Consider the following 23,443-nt stretch of genomic DNA (forward strand, 5'->3'; position numbering starts at 1 on the left):
AGTTAATAGTGCTAACACGATGCTTTAGTGTAATATTTTTACCGAAGGTCTGTTTATTTACATAGTCCAGCAGTGTTGATCCCCCTATACAAAATATGTATGAGTTTACAAGATCGAAGTGTATTCTGCTTTCATTAAATGAATGTGCATGCGCTTTAGAAGCATCACAAAAAGTTCTGTTTGGTCAGACCTGCCAACCCTGGAGTGGGGAAAGGAGTGAGAGTCTATTTTGGGGGCAATGAAAACGCGAGGATTTGATAAGTGGGGTAAATTTTCATAGCGTATAAAAACACCACAGCGAAAGATAATATAACTCCATATGGAAATCACATGTCGTGGAGGATATTGATAGATGAGAATGCCACAAATATATTTATAGATAGTTGTTTATTAGTAGTAAGTATATGATTATTTCTTGAAGATTGGGGCAAAAAATACAGGTTTGCTTGGGTAAAAAGGGCAATTGCGTGACACGGGTGTGAGATGCGTGAGGCATGGGGCAATTGCGTGATTCTCATGCCCAATGTGTGAGAGTTGGCAGGTATGTGTTTGACTGTTTTCTCATAGAACATGCTTGTGGCCTATATGGTTAGACTGTTAGTAAACGCTCAGTATTAACAGTTTATATTGCTAAAATATGCTGTGCATCAGTGTCTTATTCAAGAAACAGGAGAGTGTGTATTCGCTGGTGTTTTTAAACTATGGTTAATCCTTAGTCAAAGAATTACTAGACGGAATGGCCTAATTATGGGATTTTATTAGGTTTTTATTTAGACAAAACCCATTAATATCTTCCATATTTTTATTATGAATGCAAATCACCGAATCAACTTTGCAGAGGTTGTCTGGGGGCAAGAAATATGTGGATTGCATTGGCTGGCACTCTGATGGTAATTTACAATACGTTGGCTCCAATTACTGGACAATACACACCTACTTGGGATTCTCTTGACTCCCGGCCTCTGCCCACTTGGTATGATGAGAGCAAAATCGGTATTTTTGTTCACTGGGGCGTTTTCTCTGTGCCTGCCCTTCATGGCTCCAACTTCTGGAAGTTTTGGCATGACTCCAAACCTGGAGATTTTTATTACGAGTTTATGAAAAAGAACTACAGAGAGGACTGGACCTATGCAGACTTTGCCAGTCAATTTACTGCAGAGCTGTTTGATCCGAAACAGTGGGCTGATCTGTTTGAGGATGCTGGAGCAAAGTAAGTGCTCTATTGAAAGGCTATTACCGTACAGGTAGCTTGAGATCCTGGAAACTTAAAACATGTTTTTAATTTTCCATGAGTTGTTTAACATATCTGTTCTTTGGCCTACCAAGGTCATACACAATATTGTTAGTAATTTTGAAAAAAATCTGATTAAAAAACACCTCTTGCCATGATTCCATTATCCATATGTAGATCAAATTTAGTCTGATTAATAACTATGTCTTGACTATTTTATGGAGTATTTTAAAACTAAACCGTTAAATCATAATTAAAGATTTGATTTTAAAATTTACTGAACTTGAATACCTCCTGGTCTTGAACTCTCACTCCTTACAGATAAATAATTATATTGTTGCAAGCGTGAAGCTGTCGAATGTCAACTGAACTCTTCCTTTTAGCTCTTAATAGCATGTCTGCGTTGCAAGTATAAAATATTTCACCACAATCATGAATATAAAATGGTATTTTTAATTTAGGCATAGTGTTCAAAGACCTAGCATCCACAGTTTATAGTTTATATTGCTAAAATATACTGTGCATAAGAGTCTTATTCAAGAAACAGGAGAGTGTTTATTCGCTGGTGTTTTTAAACTATGGTTAATCCTTAGTCAAAGAATTACTAGATAGATGGCATAATTATGGGATTTTATTAGGTGTTTCTTTAGACAAAACCCATTAATATCTTCCATATTTTTATTGGCAGGTATGTGTTTGGCTGTTATCTCATAGAACATGCTTGTGGCCTATATGGTTAGACTGTTAGTAATTACTGTTAGTAATCAAAGAATTACTAAAAAAGCAGACAATTTCTATAAAACATACCGTCAAGCATCTATTAATGACCGATTCAACCTAGAAAATTTCCAACAAATAGTGTAAGCTTTGAGCAAACGTTTCAACCCACAAGCAATGTAATTTTCTACGTAATATTGGTTGAAGTTTCTCGACATGTGGTAGATGAATAAATGAAAGCAAAACAGTCAAGTAAACTAAAAGATAGACTAAAAAGAAAGCGTAAAACGAAGAAAAATAAACAGGAAAAGTTAGTTTAAGTTTCTAGTTTGAGTAAGTTGCGTCGTGCTCAATTTTCACCCCCTTTACCTACTGTGTGCTAAACTTATGCATGGCCTAGCTTACCCTCATGCTTACTCTTGCCGTCAAGTGTCTTAAAGTTGTCATCGAGTTGTTAATTAAATCATTAAAAATTTGATGACTGCTAGAGAGTATATACCGTAAAACCTCTATTTGAATGCCATGGTGCTCTATTTTTCAACCCTCCCCCTATAGTGGTGGTCAAATAGAGGCTGGCGTTGTATTTTTCAAATAGCTCGTATGAATTTTGGGAAGATTAATTTAATCCTTTTACAAGAGAAGTGAATGTTGCCTATATTTTGCACTCTCCTTCGGGCGGAGTGACTGATAATCTACACTAAATTCACTATTAAAACTTATTTCATTTTGAATATTATTTTAGTGAATAATTTTTTCACATGCATCTCTTACAAAGTTTTATCAAGATAATACAAATACGTGTATAAATTGGCCATCATAGGTTTTTGGGTTGGAGAATGAATGAAACAGATAAGCTTTATAGACGTAGTTTTATAGTAAAGATTAGCTTCAACTTGTTTTAACAAACAAAACTAATTTTTGAACGTATTAAATTTGTATGTAGAGGTTCGACTTTACTAACATTTCCCAACCTTGTGGAAGATCGCCCAATTATTTCCTGTGACATAATGGCTAGATAAGTCATGATCCTCTGAATTGTACTGACTTGTAGTTCCCAAGTTGGATAAATCAGCATCTGACGTGTCGATTTTTAATTTCTTTTGCTATAGTTTTTACTGTGACCGTAAAAGGTTCAGTTTTTACTATGAGTGTAGAAGGTTCAGTTTTTACTGTGAGTGTAGAAGGTTCAGTTTTTACTGTGAGTGTAGAAGGTTCAGTCTTTACTGTGAGTGTAGAAGGTTCAGTCTTTACTGAGAGCGTAGAAGGTTGATGTATGTTGACAGAATTATTCGTTTGGAAAAAGAATTGGATCTGAGAAAGCAGCTGCAGCCAAAACTGCAAGTGATTGTTTGAAAGTTTTTTCCTATATCACCGGTGATTTAGTCAACAATTTTATGTTAACCAGGTATGTTGTGCTGATCACCAAACACCACGAAGGATTCTGTAACTGGAATACAAATTATTCATTCAACTGGAACGCTATGCAAGTCGGACCAAAGAGAGATCTTGTTGGTTAGTTGTCAACAGTGTTTCCCGAAACACTATTTTCCGTGTTTCAATTCTTCGATCACTCTACTTGCTAGAACCAAAGGGTTGTTGGTGCAGCTTTTATTGGCTCTGTTTTGTGTTACACTACATCATTTAATAACTTTGAGTGTCTAACGGTCAAGTACACGGGTGGGGAGGTGTGAGGTTATTTTTCTACCAATATCTTACACATGCAGCCTTAGCTGATCCACTGGTGTCATTTCTTAACTCCTGATATCTTTTTGGAAAAACAAGTGTGTTTTGTATGGGGGGACAAACCTGTATCAGGCCATATACTTACATTGCTTGTGGTCCAAGCAATCTAAGTATTCCTTGGTGGCTTACTTACAAGTCCAATTAACAATATTTTAGCCATAATGTACTAGTGAACTTTAGGTTCAAAAACCTGCAAAGTCAATATTCATCATCACTTTATGCTGTTGATTTTGGTTGTTCTGTTTGTAGCTGAAGTATCAAAAGCAGTTCGTTGGGCTGGTTTACACCTTGGGCTATACCACTCACTGTATGAGTGGTTCAACCCACTGTATCTGCTTGATAAAGGCTCTGGCTATCGGTCTCAACTTTTTGTGAAGGTAAAATTTATACCCTTTTGCATTTATTTAATTGTTTTGCATAGATGGCTTGTATTTAAAATGATGGAAGTCATTATTGAGCTGAAAAGCTCGTATATACATTTGACCTATTTACTAGCTCCTTTGATCTTTTCAGTCAAAAATTTGTAGGTTAAAACACAATTACTTGTCTCCTGGAATAACCTTGATTAGCCACATGACAGCCGGCCTGTTTTATTGTTATAACTAACAATGTGTGTTATTGTTCTTGAACATCACCATCACATTCAGTTTAAATTTTGCTTCTGAAAATAGTGAAACATTTTGTTACAGGGGAAAACAATTCCTGAATTGTATGAATTGGTTAACACATACAGGCCAGATCTCATCTGGTCAGATGGAAGCCATGGCTCGGATGACTACTTTGAGTCTAAGGAGTTTCTTACTTGGCTTTACAATGACAGGTGGGGCCGTGACCAATAATCCCATCTTTACCCCAATCATTATACCTATATAGTCCGTGCGCAGAAACTGGTTATTTGGTTGGCTTGAAAAACTCCATGCCACTTTTTTCAATTGTTGAAAGTTTCCAAAAATATCTTTTACGCGTAAGAGTTTTTATCATTATTGTATTTGGTACAATTTTAAGTGTCAAACAATTTAATTGATTCATGCATTTAATTGATCGGTACTTTTCTTGCATTAAACGTTGTGGGTGGCTAATTGTTTTATAACTGTTTGCACAACTACTAGGACAAGATGGACACCATCCAAATGTCTTTGATCTACATAAATGCAGCAAATAATGGCGGCGTAACAACAAACAATAATTTATTGTCAGCACTGGACATTTTTTGACACATTATTTTTTCAATACAACTAGCCGTGCGATACGCCACTACAGCAGTCGCTGCAACTGCATTTAGTAGTACTAAAGTCGGCTCTTGTTTTTCTGCTATTTTCGTACAGTTGGAAGCTTGATTATAATATGTTGACTCGTTCATTCTACAGATTTCGCACTTTGTGACTAGACTAGTCAATTGTTTGTTGCAGTCCGGTCAAAGATCAAGTGGTTGTGAACGATCGCTGGGGCAATACCACTATCTGTAAACATGGAGGGTATCTGACCTGCAATGACAGGTACAACCCTAAGGTAGGTGGAGCTTGTTGTTTTACTTCTTTGTTTGCTATTTGTCTGCTTGCTGTATAATCAATCGACTTGAGAGTACTGATCGGAATTGTATAGCATGTAAAATTATATTATTACCATTCTGTTTGTTTACTAACTGCCCTGTTTGCATTACAAAGTGTTGGATTATTTTTTGATTCTTTTAAAAATGGACCTTTAGTCGCATTTAATCTCTGGCACTTTTTGTAAAAAAGTTATGTTTTAAAAGGCTGTAAGTGTTAAAATATTGGAAACTGTTAACATTGCTGAAAGTTGATTGGTTAAAATGACAAGGTCGCTTGTACCTGTTGATAAGTCTGCAGTCTGAATAACTGAAATTTTCTGTTTATACAATGCAGAGTTTGTTAACTGGAGATTACTGCTTCGCACTCAATAGTTGCGTGTGATCACATTCGATGAGCTGTTAACATATACACTATGGAATTCCTAGTCTCCCTTAAGTATTCAATTCAGTATCAATGGTTTGCCTGTGTTGGTCAAAATGGGTAAATGCCTATTACTAGTGCAATCACATCTCCAGCTCATATGCGGCTAGTTCAACAGTGATTTGGACCCCTGAAGTTAGTACACACTGTTTGCTATCTCTTTGACTCAGGTGCTTCAAGCTAGGAAGTGGGAGAATTGTGACTCAGTGCAGAAAACAGCTTGGGGATACCGGAGAGATGATGATCTCAGAGATTATAAGCCCATTCATGATATTATTTCCACAATGGCCCAAACCATCAGGTTTGTTATTCTCTGTTGGGCTTTGTCTAGTAACTTGTAGATAAAGACTTAATTGTTTAAAAGTGGTTTTAAAAAGTTGAAAGAGGAATAACATGAGATGGAGGGAGGGTGGGCTGTAGAATAGTGGAGAAAAATGCGAAGTCACTACAAACCAGATGAGAGAAAACAAGGAGAAGCTTCATTTTAAGTTTGCTAGGGTTTAAGGTAGATGTTTAAGGTAGATGTTTAAGGTAGATGTTTAAGGTAGGTGTTTAAGGTAGGTGTTTAAGGTAGATGTTTAAGGTAGGTGTTTAAGGTAGATGTTTAAGGTAGGTGTTTAAGGTAGATGTTTAAGGTAGATGTTTAAGGTAGGTGTTTAAGGTAGATGTTTAAGGTAGGTGTTTAAGGTAGATGTTTAAGGTAGATGTTTAAGGTAGGTGTTTAAGGTAGATGTTTAAGGTAGGTGTTTAAGGTAGATGTTTAAGGTAGATGTTTAAGGTAGGTGTTTAAGGTAGATGTTTAAGGTAGATGTTTAAGAAGGTAGATGTTTAAGGTAGATGTTTAAGGTAGATGTTTAAGGTAGATGTTTAAGGTAGATGTTTAAGGTAGATGTTTAAGGTAGGTGTTTAAGGTAGGTGTTTAAGGTAGATGTTTAAGGTAGATGTTTAAGGTAGATGTTTAAGGTAGATGTTTAAGGTAGATGTTTAAGGTAGATGTTTAAGGTAGATGTTTAAGGTAGATGTTTAAGGTAGGTGTTTAAGGTAGATGTTTAAGGTAGATGTTTAAGGTAGATGTTTAAGGTAGGTGTTTAAGGTAGGTGTTTAAGGTAGATGTTTAAGGTAGATGTTTAAGGTAGATGTTTAAGGTAGGTGTTTAAGGTAGATGTTTAAGGTAGATGTTTAAGGTAGATGTTTAAGGTAGATGTTTAAGGTAGATGTTTAAGGTAGATGTTTGAGGTAGGTGTTTAAGGTAGATGTTTAAGGTAGGTGTTTAAGGTAGGTGTTTAAGGTACGTGTTTAAGGTAGATGTTTAAGGTAGATGTTTAAGGTAGATGTTTGAGGTAGGTGTTTAAGGTAGATGTTTAAGGTAGATGTTTAAGGTAGGTGTTTAAGGTAGATGTTTAAGGTAGATGTTTAAGGTAGCTGTTTAAGGTAGGTGTTTAAGGTAGGTGTTTAAGGTAGATGTTTAAGGTAGGTGTTTAAGGTAGATGTTTAAGGTAGATGTTTAAGGTACGTGTTTGAGGTAGATGTTTAAGGTAGGTGTTTAAGGTAGGTGTTTAAGGTACGTGTTTAAGGTAGATGTTTAAGGTAGATGTTTAAGGTAGATGTTTAAGGTAGATGTTTAAGGTAGATGTTTAAGGTAGGTGTTTAAGGTAGATGTTTAAGGTAGATGTTTAAGGTAGATGTTTAAGGTAGGTGTTTAAGGTAGGTGTTTAAGGTAGATGTTTAAGGTAGATGTTTAAGGTAGATGTTTAAGGTAGGTGTTTAAGGTAGGTGTTTAAGGTAGATGTTTAAGGTAGATGTTTAAGGTAGATGTTTAAGGTAGATGTTTAAGGTAGATGTTTGAGGTAGGTGTTTAAGGTAGATGTTTAAGGTAGGTGTTTAAGGTAGGTGTTTAAGGTAGGTGTTTAAGGTAGATGTTTAAGGTAGATGTTTAAGGTAGATGTTTAAGGTAGGTGTTTAAGGTAGATGTTTAAGGTAGATGTTTAAGGTAGCTGTTTAAGGTACGTGTTTAAGGTACGTGTTTAAGGTAGATGTTTAAGGTAGATGTTTAAGGTAGGTGTTTAAGGTAGATGTTTAAGGTAGATGTTTAAGGTAGATGTTTAAGGTAGGTGTTTAAGGTAGATGTTTAAGGTAGATGTTTAAGGTAGCTGTTTAAGGTAGGTGTTTAAGGTACGTGTTTAAGGTACGTGTTTAAGGTAGATGTTTAAGGTAGATGTTTAAGGTAGGTGTTTAAGGTAGGTGTTTAAGGTAGATGTTTAAGGTAGATGTTTAAGGTAGATGTTTAAGGTAGATGTTTAAGGTAGATGTTTAAGGTAGATGTTTAAGGTAGATGTTTAAGGTAGGTGTTTAAGGTAGATGTTTAAGGTAGATGTTTAAGGTAGATGTTTAAGGTAGGTGTTTAAGGTAGGTGTTTAAGGTAGATGTTTAAGGTAGATGTTTAAGGTAGATGTTTAAGGTAGGTGTTTAAGGTAGATGTTTAAGGTAGATGTTTAAGGTAGATGTTTAAGGTAGATGTTTAAGGTAGATGTTTAAGGTAGATGTTTGAGGTAGGTGTTTAAGGTAGATGTTTAAGGTAGGTGTTTAAGGTAGGTGTTTAAGGTAGATGTTTAAGGTAGATGTTTAAGGTAGATGTTTAAGGTAGATGTTTAAGGTAGATGTTTAAGGTAGATGTTTAAGGTAGGTGTTTAAGGTAGATGTTTAAGGTAGATGTTTAAGGTAGATGTTTAAGGTAGGTGTTTAAGGTAGGTGTTTAAGGTAGATGTTTAAGATAGATGTTTAAGGTAGATGTTTAAGGTAGATGTTTAAGGTAGATGTTTAAGGTAGATGTTTAAGGTAGATGTTTAAGGTAGGTGTTTAAGGTAGATGTTTAAGGTAGAGGTTTAAGGTAGATGTTTAAGGTAGATGTTTAAGGTAGGTGTTAAGGTAGGTGTTTAAGGTAGATGTTTAAGGTAGATGTTTAAGGTAGATGTTTGAGGTAGGTGTTTAAGGTAGATGTTTAAGGTAGGTGTTTAAGGTAGGTGTTTAAGGTACGTGTTTAAGGTAGATGTTTAAGGTAGATGTTTAAGGTAGATGTTTGAGGTAGGTGTTTAAGGTAGATGTTTAAGGTAGATGTTTAAGGTAGGTGTTTAAGGTACGTGTTTAAGGTAGATGTTTAAGGTAGGTGTTTAAGGTAGATGTTTAAGGTAGATGTTTAAGGTACGTGTTTAAGGTAGATGTTTAAGGTAGATGTTTAAGGTAGGTGTTTAAGGTAGGTGTTTAAGGTAGATGTTTAAGGTAGATGTTTAAGGTAGATGTTTAAGGTAGATGTTTGAGGTAGGTGTTTAAGGTAGATGTTTAAGGTAGATGTTTGAGGTAGGTGTTTAAGGTAGATGTTTAAGGTAGATGTTTAAGGTAGGTGTTTAAGGTAGGTGTTTAAGGTAGGTGTTTAAGGTAGATGTTTAAGGTAGGTGTTTAAGGTAGATGTTTAAGGTAGATGTTTGAGGTAGGTGTTTAAGGTAGGTGTTTAAGGTAGGTGTTTAAGGTGGATGTTTGAGGTAGGTGTTTAAGGTAGATGTTTAAGGTAGGTGTTTAAGGTAGGTGTTTAAGGTACGTGTTTAAGGTAGATGTTTAAGGTAGATGTTTAAGGTAGATGTTTGAGGTAGGTGTTTAAGGTAGATGTTTAAGGTAGATGTTTAAGGTAGGTGTTTAAGGTACGTGTTTAAGGTAGATGTTTAAGGTAGGTGTTTAAGGTAGATGTTTAAGGTAGATGTTTAAGGTACGTGTTTAAGGTAGATGTTTAAGGTAGATGTTTAAGGTAGGTGTTTAAGGTAGGTGTTTAAGGTAGATGTTTAAGGTAGATGTTTAAGGTAGATGTTTAAGGTAGATGTTTGAGGTAGGTGTTTAAGGTAGATGTTTAAGGTAGATGTTTAAGGTAGGTGTTTAAGGTAGGTGTTTAAGGTAGGTGTTTAAGGTGGATGTTTAAGGTAGGTGTTTAAGGTAGGTGTTTAAGGTAGATGTTTAAGGTAGGTGTTTAAGGTAGGTGTTTAAGGTAGATGTTTAAGGTAGATGTTTAAGGTAGATGTTTAAGGTAGGTGTTTAAGGTAGATGTTTAAGGTAGGTGTTTAAGGTAGATGTTTAAGGTAGATGTTTAAGGTAGGTGTTTAAGGTAGATGTTTAAGGTAGATGTTTAAGGTAGGTGTTTAAGGTAGATGTTTAAGGTAGATGTTTAAGGTAGATGTTTAAGGTAGATGTTTAAGGTAGATGTTTAAGGTAGGTGTTTAAGGTAGGTGTTTAAGGTAGGTGTTTAAGGTAGGTGTTTAAGGTAGATGTTTAAGGTAGATGCTTAAGGTAGATGTTTAAGGTAGGTGTTTAAGGTAGATGTTTAAGGTAGATGTTTAAGGTAGGTGTTTAAGGTACATGTTTAAGGTAGGTGTTTAAGGTAGATGTTTAAGGTAGGTGTTTAAGGTAGATGTTTAAGGTAGATGTTTAAGGTAGATGTTTACGGTAGGTGTTTAAGGTAGATGTTTAAGGTAGATGTTTAAGGTAGGTGTTTAAGGTAGATGTTTAAGGTAGATGTTTAAGGTAGGTGTTTAAGGTAGATGTTTAAGGTAGATGTTTAAGGTAGGTGTTTAAGGTAGATGTTTAAGGTAGATGTTTAAGGTAGATGTTTAAGGTAGATGTTTAAGGTAGATGTTTAAGGTAGGTGTTTAAGGTAGGTGTTTAAGGTAGGTGTTTAAGGTAGGTGTTTAAGGTAGATGTTTAAGGTAGATGCTTAAGGTAGATGTTTAAGGTAGGTGTTTAAGGTAGATGTTTAAGGTAGGTGTTTAAGGTAGGTGTTTAAGGTACGTGTTTAAGGTAGATGTTTAAGGTAGATGTTTAAGGTAGATGTTTAAGGTAGATGTTTAAGGTAGGTGTTTAAGGTAGATGTTTAAGGTAGGTGTTTAAGGTAGATGTTTAAGGTAGGTGTTTAAGGTAGGTGTTTAAGGTAGATGTTTAAGGTAGATGTTTAAGGTAGGTGTTTAAGGTACGTGTTTAAGGTACGTGTTTAAGGTAGGTGTTTAAGGTAGATGTTTAAGGTAGGTGTTTAAGGTAGATGTTTAAGGTAGATGTTTAAGGTAGATGTTTAAGGTAGATGTTTAAGGTAGGTGTTTAAGGTAGATGTTTAAGGTAGGTGTTTAAGGTAGATGTTTAAGGTAGATGTTTAAGGTAGGTGTTTAAGGTACGTGTTTAAGGTACGTGTTTAAGGTAGATGTTTAAGGTAGATGTTTAAGGTAGGTGTTTAAGGTAGATGTTTAAGGTAGGTGTTTAAGGTAGGTGTTTAAGGTAGATGTTTAAGGTAGGTGTTTAAGGTAGATGTTTAAGGTAGATGTTTAAGGTAGATGTTTAAGGTAGATGTTTAAGGTAGATGTTTAAGGTAGGTGTTTAAGGTACATGTTTAAGGTAGGTGTTTAAGGTAGATGTTTAAGGTAGGTGTTTAAGGTAGATGTTTAAGGTAGATGTTTAAGGTAGATGTTTACGGTAGGTGTTTAAGGTAGATGTTTAAGGTAGATGTTTAAGGTAGGTGTTTAAGGTAGATGTTTAAGGTAGATGTTTAAGGTAGGTGTTTAAGGTAGATGTTTAAGGTAGATGTTTAAGGTAGGTGTTTAAGGTAGATGTTTAAGGTAGATGTTTAAGGTAGGTGTTTAAGGTAGGTGTTTAAGGTAGATGTTTAAGGTAGGTGTTTAAGGTATGTGTTTAAGGTAGATGTTTAAGGTAGGTGTTTAAGGTACGTGTTTAAGGTACGTGTTTAAGGTAGGTGTTTAAGGTAGATGTTTAAGGTAGGTGTTTAAGGTAGGTGTTTAAGGTAGGTGTTTAAGGTAGATGTTTAAGGTAGATGTTTAAGGTAGGTGTTTAAGGTACGTGTTTAAGGTACGTGTTTAAGGTAGGTGTTTAAGGTAGATGTTTAAGGTAGATGTTTAAGGTAGATGTTTAAGGTAGGTGTTTAAGGTAGGTGTTTAAGGTAGATGTTTAAGGTACGTGTTTAAGGTACGTGTTTAAGGTAGATGTTTAAGGTAGATGTATTACTATTAGTGGCTATTCACACCGGACATTGCTTGCTCTCCCTTATCCACTCCGCACTTTCATTCATGTATATGCATATGTCAACACCCTTACTGCATTCAGCACTGCCCACCGCGCAGTAGGAAATACCACCACTGCACCAATACTGCTTACTGTGCATTAGAAAATAGTTGTACTGCATATGTACTGCTTATTGCGCAGTAGTAAAAGTATGCAATGCAATTATACTGCATGGTTGTGACACGCTTAGTACTGCTACCTCACTACTAATGCAACTACATAAGTATCCAGGCAAACATTTACCACAACTTTAATGCATTTTGCATCAGTATGAGCACTTATCGAGGCGCAGTTACGATTTTTTGTTATGGTGACAACCCTGATTTCAAGTTTTTTTGCAAATAAATATTTGTTTGGCAACTTTTAGCTGTGGTGGAAACTACCTCCTCAATGTTGGACCAACCCATGATGGTAGAATTCTACCAATATTTGAGGAGAGGCTGAGACAGATGGGGGCGTGGCTTAAAGTCAATGGAGAAGCGGTATACGCTAGTTCACCCTGGAGATATCAGAATGATACGGTGTCTGGCAACATCTGGTCAGTGAGCTAAACTACGTATACATAAAGGCAACCAAGTTGAGATGGTGACATCTTAACAATTCATGTACACAAGTAGCGGCAGTCTAGGTGACCTTAGGCCAGGAAACACGATGCTAAGTCTTTAATTCTGCTACCCCTTGTTTGATGCCGATGAAGGAAAGTGCAAAGCAGCAACATCATTACTGAAACTCAAATGAGTACTTTATTTGACAAGGAAGAAATTCACGACCCATATACTTGCCATAGTTTAGTAATAGCGAGGTGGTGTTGCTGCCGCTTCAGCTGGCAGCCAGCTACTAAATACTTAGCTAAGCCTTGCCACAGATAAATTTTTCTTGGCTGCTTCCTTCCACAAAGAGGCACAGCCAGAGATGTGCTCTTTTCAAATGTTGCAAATTTTTTTCATTGTTTGAACACAAAACTACTTTTTGTTTACTGTTAGCATTCTTTTCATTTAAGCACTATTATGTCGGTACAAGCCTCACCACCATAAGGAGTTATCCTATTTTTACATCGTCGAGTCTGACTTTATTAATCGGAGGGTAGTTCGGCATATTACATATAGACGAGAAAACACATCACTATGGTTATCGTCTTTAGTCCTTTAATAATGCAAGAGCAAAAATTTCCCAATAATCCAACTCGACAACAAATTGTTATAGACTTATAGTCAGAAATTATAGTGACAAATACAGTACTGCCATTAGCACTTTGCTGTTGTTGTCAAATACAGTACTGCCATTAGCACCTTGCTGCTGTTGTCAAATACCATATACAGTGTTATTACTACCACTCATTTAATGATTTTTTTCATAGTGATGAGCATCAATTTCTGTTCTGGCAGCAGTTTGTACATGGTGGCATGTTGAGCTGGCAGCAATTTGTACATGGTGGCATGTTGAGCTGGCAGCAGTTTGTACATAGTGGCATGTTGAGCTGGCAGCAATTTGCACATGGTGGCATGTTGAGCTGGCAACAGTTTGTACATGGTGGCATGTTTAGCTGGCAGCAGTTTGTCCATGGTGGCATGTTGAGCTGGCAGCAGTTTGTACATGGTGGCATGTTGAGCTGGCAGCAGTTTGTCCATGGTGGCATGTTGAGCGAATGAGTACTTCAAGCACCGCTAATCAAAACTAAAAGTTACACAAAGTCTACTATTTCCTCCTCTATTGTGTCTCTGTTCGCTTCTCTACTAGTTTTCTTCCTGATTTCTAGGTACACTCAGAAGAAGTCAAACAGTTCATCAAGTGGATACAGTGTCTATGCATTTGTACTCGATTGGCCTGTGAATAATAAACTTACACTGGGTGCCCCCATAGCCACCCCTAATACAACTATTAGCATGCTTGGATACTCAGATGTTAATCAGTTCATTTACAGCAGAAGGAAAGATGGAGCTGGTGTGGTAGTCAAGTTTCCTTACATTCCACCAAACAAGTTACCTTCATTCTATGCCTGGGTACTTAAACTAGACAACCTTGGTAACTAAGGTGTTTACATAGGAAACTGAATGACAATCTACAATAGAAATAAGGTGACAAATGATCAGAATATAATGATATTTTATTGGCATTATTACTTGTGTTATCTATTGATAATCATACGCATATACTCATTATTTGTATTGTTTATTATTTTTACAATATCATCTCTAATCATTTTTCATTTTCTGCTCAACTAAACAATTGTTAGTACTTTTAGGTTTTGGACATTTTCTGTTTCATCATGCACCATTTTTTGCTATGTTTATTTGCAGTTTGGTAACAATAAATACAACCCACAATCACGATGTTTATATATTTTCTGTGACAAGGAGGTCATAGGAGCATTACAAAGACGTTTTCAACTTGCGATGTTTAAATTCCAGCTTGAGTCAATGTCTTCCTCAGCCCTCCAGTTTTGCCAACTAAAAAGCAAAGAATGTTTACTATAATAAAACGAACATTCCGAGGTAACTCCATTTCAATTTTAAGGTTTAAGCTTTGTGTTAATGCTTTAAACTAAATTCATTTATATTCTAAAAATATCATCATTTGGTGTCATGCTGTGAATTGGTCGTCACCTTGGATGAATTGACAGTTTGTCCCAGAGCCTGGTTAACACAGATTCTCATGTAAAAACTGATGAGACCTCTACGTGAACAGACTAGCAAAGTTTTTAACCACATTACAAATGTTTCCTGAAAGGTGTGTGGGTGGAGTTACAAGTCTCAAATGTGAACCACTCTTTATAACAGTGATGCTGCCAAATGTTGACTAACCATAGTGAGTAGGCAGCACAATATGTCGCTTTTCGATTATTCGTGACATAGCCTTTACTCCTGGCCAGACAGAGTTGAAAACTTCGAGAATTCTACTCTCGGGTAGTATAAATCCTGAGCCATCGGCATCATTTGGTGGTAACTCAATGCAGTACGCATATGTAGCGCCGGCGCCACCATATGCCCAGTCATCTGATGCTCCGGCTGAAGGATCTACATTTCAACAATATTCTTATTTTGATATAAGCAAATATTGAGTCCAGTGAAAGTATTTTGCCAGACAGCCAGACACCAAACAATGCCTTTAGCCAGCATGGATGTCTTCTTTGGAATCTGATGATACCAATAAACTCATAAAAAATGGCTGAACTATAGTTCGAGAACTGTAGGTAGTTGAATAGCCCTGTTTACTGTAGTAGTCCAACCAAGCGAGAGTAGCCCTGTTTACTGTAGTAGTCCAACCAAGTGAGAGTAGCCCTGTTTACTGTAGTAGTCCAACCAAGTGAGAGTAGCCCTGTTTACTGTAGTAGTCCAACCAAGTGAGAGTAGCCCTGTTTACTGTAGTAGCCCAACCAAGTGAGAGTAGCCCTGTTTACTGTAGTAGCCAACCAAGTGAGAGTAGCCCTGTTTACTGTAGTAGTCCAACCAAGTGAGAGTAGCCCTGTTTACTGTAGTAGTCCAACCAAGCGAGAGTAGCCCTGTTTACTGTAGTAGTCCAACCAAGCGAGAGTAGCCCTGTTTACTGTAGTAGTCCAACCAAGTGAGAGTAGCCCTGTTTACTGTAGTAGCCAACCAAGTGAGAGTAGCCCTGTTTACTGTAGTAGTCCAACCAAGTGAGAGTAGCCCTGTTTACTGTAGTAGCCCAACCAAGCGAGAGTAGCCCTGTTTACTGTAGTAGTCCAACCAAGCGAGAGTAGCCCTGTTTACTGTAGTAGTCCAACCAAGTGAGAGTAGCCCTGTTTACTGTAGTAGTCCAACCAAGTGACAGTAGCCCTGTTTACTGTAGTAGTCCAACCAAGCGAGAGTAGCCCTGTTTACTGTAGTAGTCCAACCAAGTGAGAGTAGCCCTGTTTACTGTAGTAGTCCAACCAAGCGAGAGTAGCCCTGTTTACTGTAGTAGTCCAACCAAGCGAGAGTAGCCCTGTTTACTGTAGTAGTCCAACCAAGTGAGAGTAGCCCTGTTTACTGTAGTAGTCCAACCAAGCGAGAGTAGCCCTGTTTACTGTAGTAGTCCAACCAAGTGAGAGTAGCCCTGTTTACTGTAGTAGTCCAACCAAGTGAGAGTAGCCCTGTTTACTGTAGTAGTCCAACCAAGTGAGAGTAGCCCTGTTTACTGTAGTAGTCCAACCAAGCGAGAGTAGCCCTGTTTACTGTAGTAGTCCAACCAAGCGAGAGTAGCCCTGTTTACTGTAGTAGTCCAACCAAGTGAGAGTAGCCCTGTTTACTGTAGTAGCCAACCAAGCGAACAATGAACCACAAAGACATAGTAAGACTTAATTTACATACAAATGAGGATAAGGAGTGCTTTGCTCTCACCACATTTTATGTCAGTCATATGCACTTACAGAAACTTTCTTTGATTCTTGTTTTGCCATCGGAATAAAATTAAAGTCATGGTGTGTTTCAGCCGTTAGTCTGTTTCAGTTTGAAAATCACTATTCATATTATTTATCTAAAAGCTTACAAAGCACAAGAACTGATTTCCTGTTTGCTACTGTTGTTATGTGACATGAACTGATTTCCTTTTTGCTACTGTTGTTATGTGACATGAACTGATTTCCTGTTTGCTACTGTTGTTATGTGACATGAACTGATTTCCTGTTTGCTACTGTTGTTATGTGACATGAACTGATTTCCTGTTTGCTACTGTTGTTATGTGACATGAACTGATTTCCTGTTTGCTACTGCTGTTATGTGACATGAACTGATTTCCTGTTTGGTACTGGTGTTATGTGCATAGTAGTACATTGTTTTTAAGGTGCAGGTGCTGTGGGTTCAGGAGCACACAAATTGAATATTTCCTATTTATATGAATGAGCTGAAGTCAGACAACAAAGTCAGACAGAGCACAGTCAGTCACCAACGCATATATGGTTTGAGGTTTGTCACATGATTACAACATAAGTTGTGTTAGATATGGTTAGTAGCTAATGTCTGTTAATATAACACTGTCATATAAATAAAAAGTAAAAGATAGAAAAGTGTCATATAAAAGTGTTTTATATTAATCATGTTAATCTTTTATTAAGAACGTAAGCTTATATTTATACATACATAGCTCAATGGCAGCATTTACCACGATCCATTGTTCTCCAGTGATCTCACGTATAGTTTGGGCTCCAGCCTGGCCAACATCATCCTACCAAAAAATATATAGTTTCCACAGATATAGTTTCCACTTTTACCACAGATTTAGGCTACATACTTACCGACCAATAAGCATGTTTAACACAACAAATTTAGTACATTTCTCAAAGCAGCTTAACGAATACTGTGGCTAAGGAAGTAGATAGTTTTGGAGTTGCTGTTCTAAAGAGTTACAGGTATATAAGTACATATGTTGTAACTGTTTAAAATGACTGAACTCAGAAATCTTGTAACTCATAACTCCTTTGTATGAAAAGGAATCTACATTACCATTTTTTTATCCGTACAGCTGCTACACAAATTACATAATACACTATGAAATAATGCATGAATTGAGAAGGAATAGATATATCAAAATTAGGCATCTTAAGGAGCTTGATCAGCTATTTTGACTGATAAAATAAATGAACTAATAAGTAAGTTTTTAGGAGATATTTAGGAGATGTATCGCATCTTAATTCATAGCATGAAAAACAACTGCCTCTTATAGCATACTAGCTGCATTACCCGTGTTCGGGAACAGATTAACGTAAAGCAATAGTTTTATTGAGAGTTGTCTTTCATACCGTAAAACAACTCCAAATATGCAATCTACTGAAATTTTTGTGCTGATCTGACTGCATACACATATGCAGTTGTACATGTCAATAATGTTGAAGAGCCCATTGGAGATATGCAATGTGTTTTACAGCTAGTCTACAATGCATCAGTCTCGAACTACTCAAATCGGCATTGTCCTAATTTTGTACACAGAACTGATAATGAAATTGACATTGCTAGGCAAACTGACGCCGTTCAAACTGGCAGTATGGAAAAGTTTTACATATTTTAAGAAATTCTAGAAAATATTTTGCTGTTGCACTGCTTAGCTATCGCCAGCTTTTATTGAATTGAGACTTCTGCATGCTTGAAACACTAATCATGACTCACCAGTTCTTCGTCTATAGCCTGTGTTTTGACATGGTATATACAAACTGTGCAGCAGTAATGTGTTTGTGTTGATAAAATTTATTATCAATAAAATCTACTATATAAACTACATATATGGCCTCTCGCCTTTCCAACGTAAGGCATTACATCTGGAGCATTTTTGGACATTCGTCCCATAGAAAAAATTCAACCCTATACTGTGTTGCATGACTGTAGTCAAGCGCGAAGTTTTCTGTCCATACACGGCACCTGGTAGCAGCTGCTGTAGTTAGCGCATCTCGTTGTGGTCGCCGTTTCATCCGCTCCGAAAATTCAGCTTGGTGAGCAGCTGTTGTAGCTAGTGCATCATGTTCTTGTCGCCGCTGCATCCGCTCGGAGGTTTCTGCACCTCTGGCCGATGTAGCGGCTGCTCTGAGCCGTTTGAGTTACTGCTGGGGTCGGTCTAGTAGTCTCTGCACTTCTAGCGGCTGCAGCATCTATTCTGGCCTGCTCTCGATGTAACCGTGTTTGTTCGGCGGTTTCTGCTCTTCTAGCAGCTGCAGCAGCAGCAGTTCCGTTTCGTTGTGGGCATAGCTGCGTTTGCTCTGCACTTTCTGCTCGTCTTGCTGCTGCTTCGCAAATTCGATCTCTCTCTATGGGAATCAATCTGTTTTTGCGTTTGGGCAATAGGCTTTTTGGAAGGCATCGTACTGCTTCAAGCATTTCTAACATTGAATGAGATGGTGTGCTTTTTGTAATATACGCTGCTCGCTTTCTTCTCACCGCTGCCTATCGCCAGGCTCGGAGTGCCCGTGCAAGTTCTGTAGTTTCTGTAGTTCTCGTAGCTGAAAAAAAAGTAAAAGTAACTCAGCTGCGGAAGGAAATGAACATGTTTATTATCACAAACAGTGGCAAATCCAACGTTTTCAACCCTTTCACTGAAGTAGACTCCCTCATGCGTTGTCTATGGTCGACCGCCATAGACACATTTTTGCGACTTTCCCAGCAATTGCTAGTAACTGAATTTTATTATTCGTTAATAACATAACTAACGATTTTTAAAACTTGTATGGAGTGACAGTGTTGTCCAAAGATTTCTCTATAAAATTAGCCTAAAATTTAATTTTAAATCTTTGTTTGAGAATTTGCAACTTAACCACTTCGGGTGCATGCACTGCTATAGCGGCTTCGAGTATATTCTTCTCAAGTTCATTAGCCAGTTTTTAGGCTTAGCGTAGTTGCATTACTCATCCATCTATATTTAGAGCCTGCTTACAGTTACACTCTATCTACAAAGCTAAGCATGACCTTCAGACATGTTTGCAGACATCGGACTGGTCAAACAGCTATGGTCAAATGAAAGAATTTCGAGTAATTTGGGTTCAAAGTTCAACATCTCGATCAGTTAGTAGCAACGCGTAGTAGTTAGTAGTTGATGCGTATAGGCTTCAATTCAGCGATAGAAATGGCAGACTTCCAGTAGAGTGGTGACGAAGATAAGTTAACACCTATGGAAGAGACTGTAGATTGCATTGTATACACAGTATGTTTTAATCGTTTGTTATTATATATAGTTTTATACATTTTCATGCTACCCTTATTAGTCAAAAATGTTCGTAGAACACTAATTTTAATAAAACCGCTATTTCATGCTACTTTCAATATTTATTATTTTTAATTTTTGAAATAAAGATAATACGATCAGATACAGAATTTTCTTTGCTTTCCAAAAGTATAGGTGTTCTATGTAAAAATGTGAGTGCTTCTACGGTTAAAATGACTTTTGTTGACCCATGTTATAATCTGTAGAGCATCATGATTTAATTGTACCTGAATGCGAAATTGGATTATGCAATTGTACCCGAAGTGGTTAAAACAACCATTTTTGTGTAAGCTTTGAAAATGCCATCGAGTTAGAAAACAATTACTTATGTTGATGACATAGCTGATTCAGATTTTTGTGATTACACATATAATTAAAATAGCAATAGCAGTAATAGCAATAACATAGTAAATAGCAATAACATAGTAAATAGCAATAACATACAACAATACTAACCTTTTCGATGTAGAAATTTAGTAGGTAAAACGCAGTAGCAGTACCCGTGCAAGTTCTGTAGTAGCTGTAGTACTCGTAGCTGGAAAAGAATAAAAGTAACTCAGAACGAAGTGAACATGTTTACTATCACAAACAGTGGCAAATCCAACGTTTCCAACCCTTTCACTGAAGTAGACTCATTTATGCGTTTTCTATGGTCGACCGCCGTAGACACATTTTGCAATTTTACCAGCAATTGCTAGTAACTGAATTTTATTATTCGTTGATAACATAACCAACGGTCTTTAAGACTTTTATAGTAGTGACAGTGTTGTCCAAAGCTTTCTCTATAAAATTAGCCTAAAATTTAATTTTAAATCTTCGTTCGAAAATTTCTAACTTAAAAACGAAGATTTTTTTGTGCGAGTTCATTAAATGCGTCCGAGTTAAAAAACAAATAACTACTTATGTTGATGACACATGACAGATAATTAAAATGCACAAAATATAGATACAATGATTTTTTGTATAGCAGTGCTTGTTAACATGTTGGCAAAATGAAATATATAACCAAAACAAACAGTATAGATGGAGTTTGAAATTGAAAAAAATATCGTATACATATTAAGCAATATCGGCAAAATGGCTGGCAGTAGGCCGATAGCTAAATTTTTACACGGACGCAAGTGAAAGGTTTATGTAGTGGAAGTGTGGCAATTCATAGACAATACAACATTGATTAAGAAATGCCTACCTTTTATTTATGTAGAAATGTAGTAGGTGAGAACTGCGTTTTCCTGTGACCGCAAGAAATCAACATTCGTGTGACCTTCTCATTACACATTGGCAGTAAATAATAATCGCATGTAAATTACTATTCATTAATCTATTTTATTTAATGATTAGTACATTTGTATAGCTGTATAGGCTGCCGAACTCAGAACGGTGCTTTCTCAAACGGCCGCGATTTTGCTGTTCCGAACGCGCCAATGTCGTTGGGCGCCGTAAAGAGGCGCGCTAACCAGATATGACGTGCTCTGTGTAAAACTATGAATACCGTAGGTTATGTATAGTAGAGGCGTGAACTAACCGGAGAATCTCGTTAACGCGCCCTAGATACCTAGTAGCGGCTAATAGTCGGAAAAGTACGGTACTCTATAAGGCGGACACGCACGCACGCACGCACACACATAGACAACGATTGCCGTTTATATAGTAGATAAATTACAGTTTGAATAATGTACGTGTATTGTTATGTCTGCATTGTTAAATATTTACTTTGTGTTATCGATGAAGCGCTGTATTTATTAGGTATTGAATGTTTGCAGAAACACCTGAAGACATGGTTATCCTCCAGTCAGTTGTCACTGTGAGACGCACTCTAAAAACTGCCTAAAAATCTAAAACTAGGCTACTTGAGAATGCAATTTAAAAATGTGATTTTTTGCTGTCCAATTTTAAAAGGCAATCGCGAATTACATTTGCATATTAGCAATTTTTGAGATGTAGTTTGTTTACCTTTTTTTTAACGCTGACCAAATGAGACACTGTTATATGGTTTTTTAGGTAATTTGCCTTACCTGAATACCACACTAACATCAATGATTAATAACCACGAGTTCTACTTCAATCTAGACTATGCTTGTTGTGGTTAATCAGGCTAGGTAAGCCTAATTGTTTATTCAATGGTTGCTAATAGTATGAGTATGGAACTTGACCCAAATCTTTGTGCAGGCCTCAACTATGCTAACTCTCAGATGTTTGGTATAGCAATCAAAATATCTTTTATTATTATGAACCAAAGCCTAATACACAAGTAGCAAAATTCTAAAATATAAGATAGATAACATGCAGTGCTAAGTAAATAATCTCTTACGCCAACAGCTGTATCTGCTCTTAAGCTCGGCTTGTACGTCTACAAGTGTCACTGTCAAAAGAGAGGATGAGCTACTAAAAATTGTTAGCTTTTATAGGCATTCAGGATAGCCTGAGGACGGTACGTATAATGTTCGTATTATATCTTTGTGTTGTAAGAGTAAGTCTACTGGAGGGAACACTGTCTCTGAGCCATCATCTGATTAGCGCTATATCTGTGTCTTGAAACTGGGGTTGCATAATATTGATTGGCGCTGTGTTATGTAATGGAAAAGTGCTGACTCAGGGTAAGCTCAGTTATCTTTGGTTGTGCTTAGTCATGGTTGGTAGATGTAATTGTATCCCAAATTCCTTTGGCGGTGTTGACGTGGTGTTGACGCAGCAGTTTCCAAGATTGATGTTTTCTAATTTTGACATTTTAAAATTAGAGAATCTTTTAATGTCTCTTTACATTCCCTGCTGGTATCTTGTTTTTGAAGTATTTCCATACAACAACACAGAAGGTTTATCACAATAGTAGGTAATTACCTAACACTTCGATTCCCTTTTAAAAACTGTTGTTAGCTGAAGAATATTAGCAGATAGAAAAGAAGCCAAAGCTTGTTAATGAAAAGTTTTCCATCACTAAAATGTTATATGCTGTGCGACAGATTACTTCGATACTGTGCTATATTCGTGTTATGTTACACTGCATTGTATAATACTAGGAGTTGTGTACCTCTGGTTTTTGTGTTAAAGGACGTCATGTAAATACAGGAAGTTGCGCTCGTGACAACGGCAATGGCTACTTCTTTATTATCAGCGTTCACATCCTGAATAAATAATCTCCTACCATCTAACTAGTAACAACTACACATGGTGGCAGCAGTGTTTGTATCATGTCTGACGAAGATAGGGAAGCCGGTGATGCTGATGAACAAATGGTGGAGCCATTAAGAGTGCATTATTCTGCACCCAAGCTGTACCCACCTGACAAATTTGACTTTGCTGAACCTGCCGGTTGGACGAGATGGTATAGTAGATGGAGGAGGTATAGAGAAGCGAGCCGTTTGGATACTAGACCTCAGTGTGAACAGATTAACACTCTTATATATACGTTAAGGGAGCAAGCAGAGGATGTAGTGCTTAGCCGTGGAATAGAAGAAACTGACTACGATTCCGTGATTGATGCATTCAATGACTGCTTCAAAGTTAGGAGATATCTCATTGTTGAGAGAGCTAAATTTAACAAATTGACACAAGGTAGTGATTCTATAGATGTGTTTATTCACAATCTATATCGCCAAGCCGAGTTTTGTGATCATAGAGATCTATGGCAAGAGCTAATACGTGACAGAGCTAGACGCTTTGAATCAGCTAAACAAGCACAGTCAATAGTCAGGGAATCAGCTGTAGATGTACATGCAAGCAGATTCAGTTCACGACAGCCACAACATAGCCGAAAGAATGACACATCTAGCTCAAACCGAAACTTTTTCTTAAAAGGACAAAAATCATCGAATACTGGTAATGTTAGACACAGGCCGACAACTCAAGGACACGCCAATAGCTTTGACAACACTTCGGCAAATAATAGAGTTGCCTCATCTATCCCTAAAGACCGATGTCGACGCTGTGGAAAAGCCCCACATTTCAGAGACTCTTGCCCAGCATTGAGATCTACCTGTACTGCAAGTGGCAAGAGAGGCCA

At 37.0% G+C, this 23,443-nt stretch overlaps 1 protein-coding gene and 1 long non-coding RNA gene across 2 annotated transcripts in view; both read left to right on the forward strand.

Moving 5' to 3' along the window:
- The first annotated feature begins 838 nt into the window (after positions 1-838).
- Positions 839-14,090, forward strand: LOC137394937 (alpha-L-fucosidase-like). The gene is made up of 8 exons (XM_068081711.1): positions 839-1,210; positions 3,354-3,460; positions 3,941-4,068; positions 4,381-4,511; positions 5,101-5,200; positions 5,832-5,962; positions 12,131-12,301; positions 13,520-14,090. The coding sequence occupies exons 1-8, from the start codon at positions 861-863 to the stop codon at positions 13,791-13,793; spliced, it is 1,392 nt and encodes a 463-aa protein (XP_067937812.1). The 5' UTR covers positions 839-860; the 3' UTR covers positions 13,794-14,090.
- A 4,992-nt stretch (positions 14,091-19,082) lies between these two features.
- Positions 19,083-23,443, forward strand: part of LOC137393789 (uncharacterized) — a 38,829-nt gene continuing 34,468 nt past the window's right edge. Inside the window, exon 1 of the long non-coding RNA XR_010978320.1 lies at positions 19,083-19,383. This is a non-coding gene — a long non-coding RNA (uncharacterized lncRNA). The remainder of the gene's footprint in view (positions 19,384-23,443) is intronic.

Source organism: Watersipora subatra, chromosome 4, assembly GCF_963576615.1.
Source record: "Watersipora subatra chromosome 4, tzWatSuba1.1, whole genome shotgun sequence".
In the NCBI taxonomy this organism is placed as follows: Eukaryota; Metazoa; Bryozoa; class Gymnolaemata; order Cheilostomatida; family Watersiporidae; genus Watersipora; species Watersipora subatra.

Excerpts from the sequence above, each read along its gene's own strand:
- LOC137394937 (XM_068081711.1), top strand. The coding sequence starts at position 861 with ATGTGGATTGCATTGGCTGGCACTCTGATGGTAATTTACAATACGTTG. Across the intron at positions 1,211-3,353 it reads TTTGAGGATGCTGGAGCAAA|GTATGTTGTGCTGATCACCA; the intron begins GTAAGTGCTCTA and ends TATGTTAACCAG. Across the intron at positions 4,069-4,380 it reads GGTCTCAACTTTTTGTGAAG|GGGAAAACAATTCCTGAATT; the intron begins GTAAAATTTATA and ends ATTTTGTTACAG.